We start from the raw sequence: 13,939 nt of genomic DNA, 5'->3' as shown, positions 1-13,939 counted from the left end.
TTCACCACATTAATGTCACTAACTCTGGCCATGTTTCCCCTCCATTTTAAGCCAAGCTAAAGTGACACCACTGCATAAAGAAGCAGTACCTGCCATTGCCTGGAATTGGCCTCTTGTGTCAAGCAGTCCTTTACCTCTCTTCCATGCTCCGTATCAAGCGTAGAACTGGACCTGGAACATAACCTGATCAATACTCACTCTGCCCATCCCACCCCCATGATTAGTGACAGGAATCACCAACCCAGTTAAAGCATATTGTGGTTTCTTACATATTTTACTTTAGGTTACTCAAATCTAAGGCCATGATTTCACATAGCAATTTGCACAAAATAGAGTAAAAGCAAAATTTTCAGCAGGGGAATGTATGTAAGCTTTGTGAAATGGGGCTAAAGTGAGAAAATGGGGAATGTGGATACGTAAAATAGCGTGAAATGAAGTTGGAAGCACACAGTGCTGAGTAATGGTAATCAGAGATTATCTGTTCAACTGACAGATATCAGGTTCTAAAACCAGGGAGAAAAGAGATCTGTATCGATGGATGCATGTGGAGTTCTGCAGCAGGGGTTTCTACCAGTATAACACATGGTGATACTGGAAGAAATATTTAACACTTCATTCTTTTCTTCAGTATCTGTTTTTGCGGTGCTCTAGCAAAGAGCTCTTTTCTCAGAGATCCTGTAGACTATATTATACAAAAAGCTCCTAACCACCTATTGCTGATCATCTAGAAAATAGGCAGAGAAGGAAGAACTGTGAGCTTCTTTGGTAGGAACATGTAAATTTGAGAGAATATTCCTAATTCTCTTCTGTCAGCCACTCTATTTGTTTGTGCTATAATTGCTTGACCTATGAATGTTCAGCTGGTAGGTAGCAGGGCAGAAAGCTGTGGTGTACAACTTGTAGACTGTGGTGGTAAGATTTTGGAATTCTCCAATGCCTACTGATATCCTCAGTTTCACCTGCACTAGATCACTTATTCTCCTCTCCCATACACTGTAAGGTTTGGTTAGAGCTGAGTTAACAAGGATGTGGAAGAGTTGAGGAGTCAGCAGTAGGGCCTCTTACTCTCTTCCCTCTCACTGGCTAGTGTCAGAAACATGAATGTTTATATTCAAATTAAGTATTTGTAGCATATGAACTAAAAATTATCAGGTGAATCTGAATTTAATTATCATCAGTGTATTTTCTCTTAGAATTGGATAGCATGCCCTGTTTAATTTTAAATGCACAAAAACAGTCGTGGACCTCTACAGAGCTTTCGTTGTTCAGATAAGGTACAATTAAAGGTGCCAGTTACCTCTCAAAGATTAAACATTTTTTACAGTTGCATAAGTATTAGTTACTGGTTGTCTAAAAAGTAGTTTATTAAATGCTCAGCATTAAATGTGATAGTGTTCTAGAACGCATTTAAGCGTCATATACCTCAGCACGTGAAAATTTGTAAAAGACTCCAATTCAACATTCAATTCTCACCTCACCTGATACTGTGCAGTTGTGTTTATATGGTAGAAAAGGCTGTGTTGATGTACCTGACCTAACTTCAATCTTTCAATATCAAGGGCTAAATAGCAGTGTTGCTGTGGCTTGAAGCACGTAATGGATGCAGTACATGTTGGAGATTCAGGTGAATGCCCTGGCAGCCAACTTCTGCTGACTTGTATACTGCAGGGGCATACCAGATCTGCCTCTGGCTGTCCACTATGTATAAGGTGGAGGAAAGGAGGAAGTGGAGGGAGTATCTGCAGACCACACCTGAAGACACCTAGTGCATGAGCTTCTGTTCTTTAGTTGCCAGAGAAATCACATGTGTCCTCAGTACTTAGCTTTAGTTAGTTTGTTTAAAAGCTGCTAGATATTCCTAGCAAGACAGTACTACTGTGGAGAAATAAGTTATCTTGCCACTGAGGGTAGCAGTGTTCTCAAAAAGGGACAGAATTAAGTCTGTGAGAAAAAGCCAATTGATAAAATGTTAGGAAATGTCAAAGTTAATGTTGCACAAGCACTGTTTGTCTTTTTGGGTAGACATATAATGCAATCTTAACTTAATTCTGTTGCCATTTCTTCCACAGGGCTTTTCACTCACTTAACACACAGAATGGACATACGTCTCTTGTATCTAATCAGTAATTCATTTTCTCTGCACTTAGGTCTCTTAGTATACAGTAGCCACACGGTTAAACTAAATTCCTCATCTGTCTTTATTCCTGTAGATTTTGATCTGCAAATAGTAACAAATTTACACTGTCTCACATACAGTCCCTCTGTGTGATATGAGTGTTGTTTTAAAAGTAGAAGATGGTTCTGTAGATAGATGGAAGCAAAAAAATTATTTGTGAGATTTGAATGTGAAATTAAAGGATTGGGGTTTTTGTGTTTCACTTTGCAAAGCATTTATATGTTCAATTCATTTTTGTTTTAGTTTATCTAAACATATTTAGCATGTTCCCAAATCAGATCTCAGGTTTTCAGGAACTTGGGAGACTACAAATACACTCAGTACCAAACAGAATTTTGCTGAAGTAAGTTATCCGTGGACCAGCATAAGCATTATTTTCTTTTTATTTCACATAGTCTCCCTAGTTCATTCGTTACACGTCTTTCAATCTCCCCAGCAAATGAGCAAGATTTATGCAAGCAATAGTCTTTTGACACTGGTTCATTCCCAGAGCAGGTCTATCCTGTACTTCCTCAATTAATAAGATTGATGCCATCTGGTCCACCCATTTTCTCAAAGCAAGATAAACTACACAGGTATCATTCCTGACAGACTTACCTAATCCTGGTTGTACAGACAATCTTAAGATTCAATAAACTTCTCCAACAATTTATTTTAATACTTCACTACCCTTATTATTAGAAAGTCTTCCTAGTATCTAATCTGAAACTTTCCTGTACTGATTTAAGCCAATTATTTCTGGTAGCAATCATCATGATATTCATTTCAGATATCTTTCAGATGCTTTTTACCTATTTGACAGCTGTTATGTGAATCCTCTTTTCTCAAGACCAAACATCCCCACTCCTTGAGCCTCTTTCTCGGTGACTATTTTCTAGGCCTCTAGTCATTCCTATTACTCTTGTTTTGGACTTTTCCCATCTAATTCCTGCCTTATTTGAAAACTTGTTACAAAGCTGGGCAGGGTGCTCTATTTTAAGTGCTGCCACAGGTGTGTGGAACTACTTTGTATGTTTTGTAGATTGTGGTCCTGTTTATATATCCTGGTATGGTAATGTTTTTAATCACCATTCAGTTGTTCATAATGATCACTGGATTTTTCTTTTTCCTTTGGAATGGTGTCTAGCCAGTTGTTCTATAGCTTGTATTTTCACTGTGATTATTATGTCTACCTAAGAGTAGAACATAGCAGTTTTCTGTATTTAATTATATTATATTTTGGCCTATTTTAATAATATGACTATTTTTATTATATTCCTATCTTCTAAAGTTATTCCAGCCTCTTCCATGTTTAATAGGATATCTTTTATTTCATCTTCCAAGCCATTAACAAAAAGACAGAATAGTTCCTTGCAAAAATCCAGTTGGTGTAACCTTCCATTTTACCAGTGAGCCGTTGATTGCTACGCTCTGAGGATCACTTTCAAACAGTTTTGCCCTCACCTTACCATATGGACACACAAATATCATACTTCCCAGTATGGCTTACAAGGCTGCAATGTAAAAGAGCATAATAAGCCTTGGTAAAATCAAGGTACTTGCAATCTAATATATATCTCTGTTTTCTAGAAGTTCTTCCATAGAATGAAATGAAATTTATTATGATTTGCCTGATAAAACCCTGTAGTGTGATCCATCTCTTTTCTGCTTCTAGGTGCCCAGAAATCAAACTTAACAGCTTTTTTTTCTGTAGTTTCTGGGATCGTCTTTTCCTTCCTTATTTATTTTCTTCATCTTTCATTAATTTCCAGTTTAATAGTACTTCTTCACAATCTCTCAGTGGCTACAAGTCTGTTCAGGCAATTCTTCAAGTGTTCAGGGATGTAAATACCAAAGTCAACTAACTGGAGAACTTCTAGACTGTATAAATATTCTCTGAATATCCTTTTCCCTCAACATTGAGATTTATCTCTGTATGCATGACACTCTTGCTGACATATGCCTCCTTTCTGTAGAGGTTTCCTGTGGATTTGAAGTAGTCCAGATGTTTTCCCAAGTTACAGGTTTTACCAGTGTCCTGCTCATATATTCATGGCATGTGTACTGTCATTCACACTTGAAAAATTATGTCAGTTGGTCACAGGAAGTTGCTTTGGGATTTTCTAAAGGTAAACATGTATGTATGGAAATGTATGATATATACCTCAAACTTGGTTTACAAATACAAGAGAAGTTGGAATTGTTTGGAACTTAATGTAATAAATAAAGTGTATCCTGTCCTTGTATCCATGCCAATCAAATGCACACAAAAGTAATAGGTTTGGTTTAGGCTTTAAGACAGGAGGTTTGAACCAGGGTTATATTCCTGGTGTCATTAGCTGCTGATATGAAATTGTCAGAACAGCCTATTGAATCATTTCTGACTTATGCAAGTACCATGATTTTGCTTTGTTTCTGGAGACAAGGAATCTAGCACTGCTGCATGGCTGTCCATAAAATGAGTTCAGCGAGTGTAAAATTCTAGCATACCTGTGAATGGGAATGCTGATTTAGAAGTGTTATGTGTTGACCTTGCACTCAGTAACTTGGGAATTGAGCCTGTGGCAGGTGTTGGGCATTAAGTTTTTCTTAACATGTAAAAAGGCAATATTTACAAATAGAACTGAGAAGACAACTTTAAAGAAAAATAAACCAAAAGGACTAAACTCACCATTCATACCTATTATGTTAGCTGGAGCAACTTTGAAGTATTTACTAGTTACTTCAGCAACTTTCGAGTGAAATAAAATAGAAGCACTGAAGTCTGTAAAAAAGAATCTCTCAAGAAAAGTATTAAAGAAAACTTCAGGGGGAAAAAATAGTGCTCCTTTGTTTGGCACTCTTCATATTCTGATTCTCAGTAAAACAGACCTGAAATGGGTTTATATGCCCAGTTTTAAATGGTGCTCTCATTAAGTTCAGTCACCAACAGGAGTAATCAAAGCTAAAGCACAGACATTTGTAGATTTGACTCCTTGAGCTACTATGATTGGACAATAAAAATTCTCATATCTTAAAAAAGGGAAGATAACTGTTTTCAGCAGAAACGTATTAAATTTGGGCTATGATCCATTCTCCTAACTCTGAAGATTGTTTCGAGTATTGAAATGTGAATTAGGTCATGCACTTTCTGGAAAGAGGTCTGGTGGGCATCATGGCTAGTGCAAGCACTCTGTACAGCCAGGAAAACTGTGCAGGTATACAAAAGGCAGTCAGTTGTTTCGTAGTCAACATAGGCAGAACTGTTTGCTTTGCTTCAATTTTCTGGTCCTTTATGAGATATTAGTGGTATTTGTATAGCTTTCAATTGGAACAGATCTGTTCTTTTTTGTTGAGATTAAAAGATTCTTTTAGCCTTATTGTCCTTTAACTATGCCTTTTTGGCAAAAGGTAGCACATTCAGAACTGAACTATAATGACGATTTTAGGTAAATGCACAAAAATTGAGGTATTCTTTTCTCTCTCTTCTGATGCATCTTCTTTTTTGTGTTGGGAGTGGTGCAAAAAGTTACTTGATAATTCAGTTCAGCTTGTGCTTAATACAGTGATTCAGCTCAGCTTGTGCTTGGTGGAGAACTGCATGACAGTGTGACAGGGTTAGAAGCCCAACTGCATGAAAGGTCAATAAAGTTCTGTGAATTGGCAGTGCTTATATCTGTATACGAGCGGAAACCTCAAGTGCAGTCTTTCAGGAGGCTCTTTTATTCTTACATAGCTACAGTACTCCCACCTGTAGAGAGAGAGAAACATCAGCTTTAGGGTTTGCCAGAAATCCTGATAATTGTGTAATAGTATTGCGTTAAACTGAAGTTAGATACCCAAATGGAAGATGACTCAGGGAATATAAGGCACACATTCTCATGAGATTGTTCTGAAGTCTTGTGATACATAGAAAATACTTCATATTTTCATTTCTTACTTGAGCTGGTTTTCTGCACTTCCAAGTTGTATTTCCCTTAATTGGCTAATGAGACATCTTCCATCCTTCGTTCAAGGATGAAGCATTCTCCATAGCCATTTTCTTTCTTTCCTTTCCTTTTCTGAAAAAGCTCTTTGTAGCTACTCTATTTTCCCCCCCTTTGTTTTCATTTGTGTTTTTCCTGATAATACATTGGCAAAATGTCCTGCAGGAAGACTGTATGTCAAGAACTTTTCTTTTGGAATTCTGAAAAGTTCAGCTTTTCAGTAAGAATGCCAATGTTTACAATAATGTTATTTTCTATGTATGTGGTCTTTATGTTATTTTTAGATGCTGAAACAACAATTCAATTTCCTGGTTAAATTTTATTAATTTTTGTATGGTTTCTGAATTGAAGCTGTAAGTACACAGATCAGAACTGCACAAATTAATCTGATTCTATATCAGAAAAGACTGTCACTGTGCAGAATTCCATCAGGCACAGCTTTCCATTTTATTTCTTACTGCTTTTTACTAGGATACTGTCATCTTAAAGGGAGAAATTAAGTGATAAAGTCCATAATAATTCACTGTTAATAGCTTCCTTGATATTCAATAATGAATATTGTTGCCTTATTTTGTTTTATAATACAAATAGAATCAGTGCAGTCTAATTCTTTTTAGTATGCATATTCAAATCAGTCTAAGACCACAAGTGCATTCATGCTTGAATTGAGCCTGACACTGTAGCCAGATTAGAGAACAAAAACTTTGTACCTGCATCTAACATAATTCTTAGTACAAGGTTAGCATATACTGCGGAAAAGTTTTCCTAGCCCCTATGTCTGCAAAGATTTAAGCACTTCATGAAAGATTGCTTTGAAGTACTTAGAGCTATAATTTTTATTATAAGACGTTTATATTAATGATAGTCATTCTCTCTCCTTACAGTGCAAATTAGACTATCAAGCCTGTGTCTCAGGAAAACAAATCTCAGTGAAATGCGAAGGACGTTGCCCTTGCCCTTCTGACAAATCCACAAACTCAGGCAGAAATGATAGGAGAGGTGAGTGATGGTAATTTGTATGATATTTTTAACTGCTCGTTTCTAGAAGGAAATAAGATTTTGCTCACAGAAGACTACAGTGATCACAAACACTGATTATTCTTGAATAAAAGCAGCTTTATTTTATTCAAGGTTGTTTTCTTTGCTATGGGTTTTGAAATTGTGCCTACAGTAAAATACAACTGTATTTTTCAAATGCAGCTATTGTAGTATGAGTAATTGTTGTTCTTTTTTTACTCTTTACTACTCTTTGAGATACTTACGGCTGTACTTAAGACAAAGAAAATTTCATTCCTTGCTCCTCAGTGTTTTCAATTGAATAATCAAGAAATGAAGTGTGGCAGAAAAAAGGAAGCTTAAAAGTCCTTGTTAGTGCTCATAAGAGCAGGCAGTTACACTTAAACTATGGAACTATTAGGAAAGGCTGTCATATAAAAGTGAGTTCTTTGTTTGACAAGTGTTTGATAAGAATAAATCAGTTTCCTTTTGGGCCATATGTGAGATTAGGCTGCTGGAAAATGAATGAATGTTCTTTTAACAGTGAATAGAGGTGTCCACTGTAAACATCGAGCTCTGTGCAGGCATACAAGTCAATTAAAAAACTGCTCTGAAACACTCCTTTAGGTAACTATTTTGGTCTTTGCAATATCATAGATTGTGTAATTAAACATTAATTGAATATGTGTAATCAAATATTCCCTATGCTATAACCCCTCTGCCAAACAATAAAGCCTTGAGGGTTTTTTAAAGCATTAATTTATAATTTCATGTAGTATCTGTAAATAAATAAATAAATCTGTCATCTGGTCACATTGCCAGCCCAAATGAAAAACACTGGAAGCCTTAGCTAGTAGCCCCTTTGATAAGACTTAGTATAGCATTAATGCTGTTGCAGTTGTCACTAGCAACAACAATTTCTGCATCTCTAGCATAGATGTGGGGGTATTTGCTTAACAGTGGGCATGAAATGAAATTAAGATAATCAGCCATGAAACATCTCCATGAGCAGTAGGCCTACCATTCTCCAGTGTTAGTTTTTTAATATGGTATCATTGCCCTCATTTTTTACCAAAATAAAATTAGCATTTTATTTGCTGGAAGCTGTTTCACCTGATGAAGTTATTTTTATCTTTGTGTGTGTTCTTTCAAGCACATTCTATTTCTGGTATTCCTGTACCTAAATATTGAAAATGTATAGATACATTTTATTGGCTTCAACAAAATGAAATTGTTTTTAATTAGGAATGAACTCTTCTTGAAGGCTTATACTGCCAAAGAATCAAGACTGCTTAAGCTTAGTTACATAGAAGAGAAGGAAAAAAGATCCTATATGAGTACAGGACTTAACACTAGTCCTGTCCTGACAGATTGTGAGGGCAAGCAACATACAGGGCTTTTCCAGCTGCTTTATTTTACTGCAACATTGAAAACGGAATATAATTTCTTTACAAGGCCAAAGGCCAGGAGACATGAGAAATAAGTGAGCTGAGTATCATTACTGAAATTTCAGCCATTATTTTAACAGAATACAAAATTTGTTATAACTTTGTTATAAGAACTTTTGTTGTAAGAATACAATTATTTTCTTAAAATTGAACTCCATTAAGTGTTCTAAGATGTATATGCACATGTCAGTTGCTTAGAAATTTGACGAAGCCAAAGTGGCAAAGTAAGATTAGTGCTCCAGTTTCAGGGAAAACTTAAGTGAGGGTTTCCTAAAATACATCCCATATTTAAGACAAGTTTTAATTTTCTTCAGATTGACAAATTCTGCTGATTTTTTTGTGTACCTAAAAAGCAAAGTATGTCTATAGACATACTGTGTGGAATTTCATACTCCTTTGGGAAGCTAAATTAAACCAGTATTCAGAAAAACAGGTTTGCCTTTCAAAAATGTGCATGAACCTAATTGTAAAATCATAGGAAACTTTTAGTTGGATGTGAGCTCTGAAGTTTACCTAATCCTGCTCTCTTATCAATGCACGAGGCAGGCGCGGACAACCTGGGTTTTGTGAAAGCTGGCTCATTTTAGTGATACATTCAGTAACATTGAACTTGACTTACATGGAGGGGCTGTTAGCTTGAATCCAGAAATGAAAGGGCTAAGAACTTGATCTAGAACTAGATGTATAAGTTGGTAACAAAACAGGACCCTATCTTATTTTCCAGGCATAGCCGTTGCTTTGTCCTATTTTTGCCCTACTCTCCTTTTCAAATATGTGCCAGGATTTGGGGCATCTGGGTCATACTGGCTTTTGCACGCTTGTGACTATAGGGATTTCACTGACTGGAATCTGCAGGTCTTTATTTTCCTAAGCTCTTCAGAATCTTTGTTCTGGTGGTTATGTAGAACCAGAAACCAGGAAGGCTTCTGTGGCATTGTACATTTTACAAGGCTGGGAAGACTTCTATCACCCTGGCAGTGTGTGGGCACCATTTTTTGCTCCAAATAGTAGTTATGATCCTTTTGCTCTGAGATGTATTGAGACTTGTCCCTTGCCTGGCATAGAGGACAGTGGTTTTGCTAGTCCTGCTCTTCAGTCTGATGGATAAGAACAAAAACGCTAGATGCAAAGTGCAGGGTTACCAACTGTGTCACTGAGAGAAGGAGATGAGACCAGCCAATGGGGTAAATGCAGAAGTTGCACACATATTTAGGAATGTGCAAAGTCCTGTTCACCTTTAACACTGTTATGTCTTCACACCTAATCTGCTTTACCCTCTGGCAAATCAGATCACCCATCCTCAACTGCCCAGAAAACAAGCACCGCATGAATACTTTTTCTGCTCAAAGCATCTCTCTGATCTCCAGGATCTCACCTTGCTTCTAGCATCTTTCCAGCAGCCAGGATCTTCACTGTCTTCTTTTGGAGACCCCTTCTTCTTCCTGGGAAGCCATTCTTCATCCAGGAAGGTCCCTACCACCCACCCCCAACACCATCCCTACTGCCATTTTCCCAATCTAAATACTCTATGTGCAGAAGCATAACGTGCAGTAAGCCTCCTAATTGTTAGTTCTGTCCCATATCTCTTTATTTAATGGAATATTTGGGAAATGCCACTTCCATTTTATCAAAGTTTGGACTGGCACAGTTAACAGAAAAGTTAGGTGACAATAATAGAGAAGTAGAGGTGCAGGAGATAAGGCTTTTCTATTGGAATGTTTTCTTGTGTCGTTAATAGATTTTCTTTTTATTTAACATAGCTTGTTTCCTTAAAGTTTGGGTTTTAGAACAAAAATAATTTTCTTGAGTGTTTTTCTGTCATTTGGTACTTTTTGCTAATTTTAACTTAGTCTTTTTTTCAGCTGTGTCTTTTCCCAGTCAACATTTAAGTAACTGTAAATTTTACTTCAGTCTAATTTCCAGTTTTCTAGTCCACTACTGATTCATGTTGGCTTTGTACTGATTTGATTTGAAGCCTATGAATAGATACTCAAATGGACAAATTTGAGTAACATAAGTACACATTGCTAACATTTCTCAAAGAAAGTAAAAACTAAAGTTTTAAAATCCGACTGAAAGAGTGAGGTTGTGGGGGAGTTCTCTCAAATTCTTAACTGATTTCAAGGCTTTGGTAAAGGAATTTTACTGTCCTGTTAGAAAAAAAGAAATATTTCATTTTGTAATCTTAGTAGTTAATAATGGGTGGAAAGCAGCAAGAACAAAAAGTTGAACAAACTGGGGTCACAACTGAACTTTCTGCTTTGCAAGAATGTTTTATTTTGCAGGTTAATATATTCAAAACACTTTTCTCAGGTGCGTCAGCTTCTTTTGATGTTAATGAACATCATCAATGACCGTTGCAATTGCCTACAAACTTTAGTGATACCATGGTATGATCCCAGAAGCATTGTCTTGCTTTTTAGCTTATTTAGTGTTGCTTTTGTTATTTTGAATTTTTAAAAAAATGGAGAATGAATCTCTCTACAGCAGTGTACTCATGTTCTCAAATAAGTGTTTACAATCCATTTACTGAGCATGACATGCTGACAAGTGAAAGTCATTTTGTACTGTTACTTAATTCTCATGTTATAGGTCAAGACCCATGTTTTTTCTACGTAAAGAAACAAGGCAGCCTGAGGAGTATGTGTCTTAGAAATAAGGACATACAATTCTAACTATTTTTATATATTTTAGTTATATATCATTTAATGTAGTGTATATGAGGCTTATATACATAATCTTTGCAATATCATACCTTACATTTTCCAAATGACTGAAAGAGTAGTTCTGGCTTATATTGGATACTGATTGAGGAGTTAGCATAGGACTGTTGTGATCCAGGATTTGGATTAATCTATAATCTCTTTCTATATGAACTTTACCTTGTTTCCAGTCTTAATATTCCCTTGGCTTTCTTTTTTACTAGCATTGTACTTATATTGCCAGTTAAGATATGGAAAATTATTGATATTAGATGGGTATATATTTCTTAGGAAAGTAGAGGTTGATAGACTGAGGAGTTTTATACCCCACCTTCCGGAAAATCAAAAGGGAGATCCCAGACAACAGCCTTCTCTGTGATCAGCTGTAGCATTTAACATCTCTTGAAAGCTGCAGGATGATGTAGAGGAAGGAATATGTCAGTCCCTGAACTAAAATTGTTTCATGTCCATTCAGAAACTGAGATAGAAGGAGATTATTCGCTCTGCATTAAATGATACCATACTCATTGCATCGTTGCAAACGTTTCCTTCTGTTTCTCCCTTACTTCTTATAGAGAGGCTTATCAACTAAGTAATAATTTAAAAAATTGTATAAGATATTAATAACAATTAAAACCTTCAAGATGCAAGATGGTGTTGCTGGACTGTTTTGGTTGGTTGGTTGCGGTTTGTTTGGGTTTTTTTTTTCTTGCCTGGACCAAATACCCGGGGTATTTCTCTCTTCATTGTCACAGTACCCTAACATGAGACATTTGGTAATGCAGGTGACAAAATCCCAGTGGGTGTGTCAGTCTAAAGGAATATGCTCCATGAAGACATACATTGCATTTCTTATTTTACAGAAAGATCCTTGCTAAACATGTTTTGAATGCCAGGATAGCAGATAAGTATATGGCTGACAACTTATAGCTGTGGTCAAAGACCTTCCAAAGGTATTCAAGAAAAGCAATCCATTGTCAGTTGGCTTGAACTTGCTCTACTCTAAAGTACATACATTGGGAAAGTTTAATTATCCTTAAATCCGAAAATCTTGACAGAGTGCCTATGTTTTATGTTCCTGTTGAGCTACACAAACACTGTGATAAATGTGTGCTGTGATGTGCCCAGGATCCTGGTCTCCCAAACAGTCTATTTCAAAGATTTTGCTGAAGTGTGCTTACAGCATCCTCCTGGATTATGTTTTTGGATATCTTCTTTGTGGAAACGAAGTTGGGATTCTGCCCTGACATAGAGTCAAGATGCAGCTGGGACATGCAGTCATACCCAAAAGCTCAGAATCAGTTGAAGGTCCTGCAGTTTAGATGGAAAAAGCTATAACATTGTGGGTAAAATTTTAAATATCCACTTTCATTGGCTACGGAAATAGAAGAATTTGCTCTGAACAATTTTTGAGTTAATTTCTAGTAAGTCCTGTAGCAAGATCTCACTTGATATTTTCACTAAAATAACAGAAGTGGACTTATATTCATGAAAAAAATGGCTTCTCTTTATCTGATCATCTGAGGAGGACTATATAGGTAACATAGGAAGCTGCTATAAATGTCATACTCTTTGAGTCTAAGCTTTTGCCAGAAGGAAGTGAAAAGGCAACATTGCAAGCTGAAAGTATTTTCAGTTAGCATATCTGAAAGACTTCAATCACAGAATATAGCTGCTCTCTCAGCTGCATCCTATTTTGTACTGAATACTGCTGAATTGTTAATTGCTATGAAAAGATGAGGATAAGTAACAGTAGGATTAAAGACACTGTGGATTCCGTTTCATTCTGTGTGCATCAGTGCTTGAAAAACAAATATAGGGACTCTTTTTAAACAAATAGCGAAATGGCACTCTCCCAAATCCTCTTATTTTATTTACATAGCAGCATCTTCTCAATACATGACTTCAGCCTCTCTTCATATAGCACAAGTATAGATGCCAAAATAGAGCTTTTGTTTTGTTTGTGTTCAAAGAGGGTTTCCAGACTTCACAAATAAAGAGATTTAGGGACAAAAATAACATTTATGTTAACTCCTTAACCTCTACTTTGCATTATTACATTTTGAGGACAGATAGTTGTCCTGGTTTTGGCTGGGATAGAGTTAATTTTCTTCACAGTAGCTAGCATAGTGCTGTGTTTTGGATTTAGTACCAGAATAATGTTGATAACACACTGATGTTGTTAGTTGTTGCCAAGTAGTGCTCAGACTACTCAAGGACTTTTTGAGCTTCTCCTGCTTGCCCAGGTGCATAACAAGCTGGGAGTACAGCACAGCTAGCACAGCTAACCCAAACTGACCAAAGGGCTATTCCATACCATATAACGTCATGCTCGGGGGGGTTAGTTCGTTCGGTCGGTTCGTTCCATTCGGTCAGTCGCGGGCAGTGTGGTCGCAGCTCGAGCTGTGTGATCGCGGCTCGGGGGGAGTGATCGCGGCTCGGGACGGGCTGGGCACCGGTCAGTGGGTGGTGAGCAATTGCATTGTGCATCACTTGTTTTATATATATTCTGTATATTCTCTTACTATTATTATTGTTATTATTATTATTACTACTATTGTTATTCTTCTCTCTTATTAAACTGTCTCTATCTCAACCCACGGGTCTTACTTTTTTTTCTTTTCTCCTATTCTCTCCCCCATCCCACAGAGGGAGGGGGGGGAGTGAGCGAGC

The 13,939-nt window shown here is 36.8% G+C and overlaps 1 protein-coding gene across 1 annotated transcript in view; it reads left to right on the top strand.

The window, feature by feature from the left end:
* Positions 1-13,939, top strand: part of SPOCK3 (SPARC (osteonectin), cwcv and kazal like domains proteoglycan 3) — a 135,960-nt gene that overhangs the window by 67,698 nt on the left and 54,323 nt on the right. Inside the window, exon 4 of the mRNA XM_009635318.2 lies at positions 7,005-7,119. Coding sequence (XP_009633613.1) covers positions 7,005-7,119 — 115 coding nt within the window. The remainder of the gene's footprint in view (positions 1-7,004; positions 7,120-13,939) is intronic.

This window comes from Egretta garzetta, unplaced genomic scaffold, assembly GCF_000687185.1.
Source record: "Egretta garzetta isolate BGI_Z169 unplaced genomic scaffold, ASM68718v1 scaffold593, whole genome shotgun sequence".
Taxonomy (NCBI): Eukaryota; Metazoa; Chordata; class Aves; order Pelecaniformes; family Ardeidae; genus Egretta; species Egretta garzetta.
Note: the sequence above shows the minus strand (reverse complement) of the source record. Positions and strands in the feature narration are given on the sequence as shown.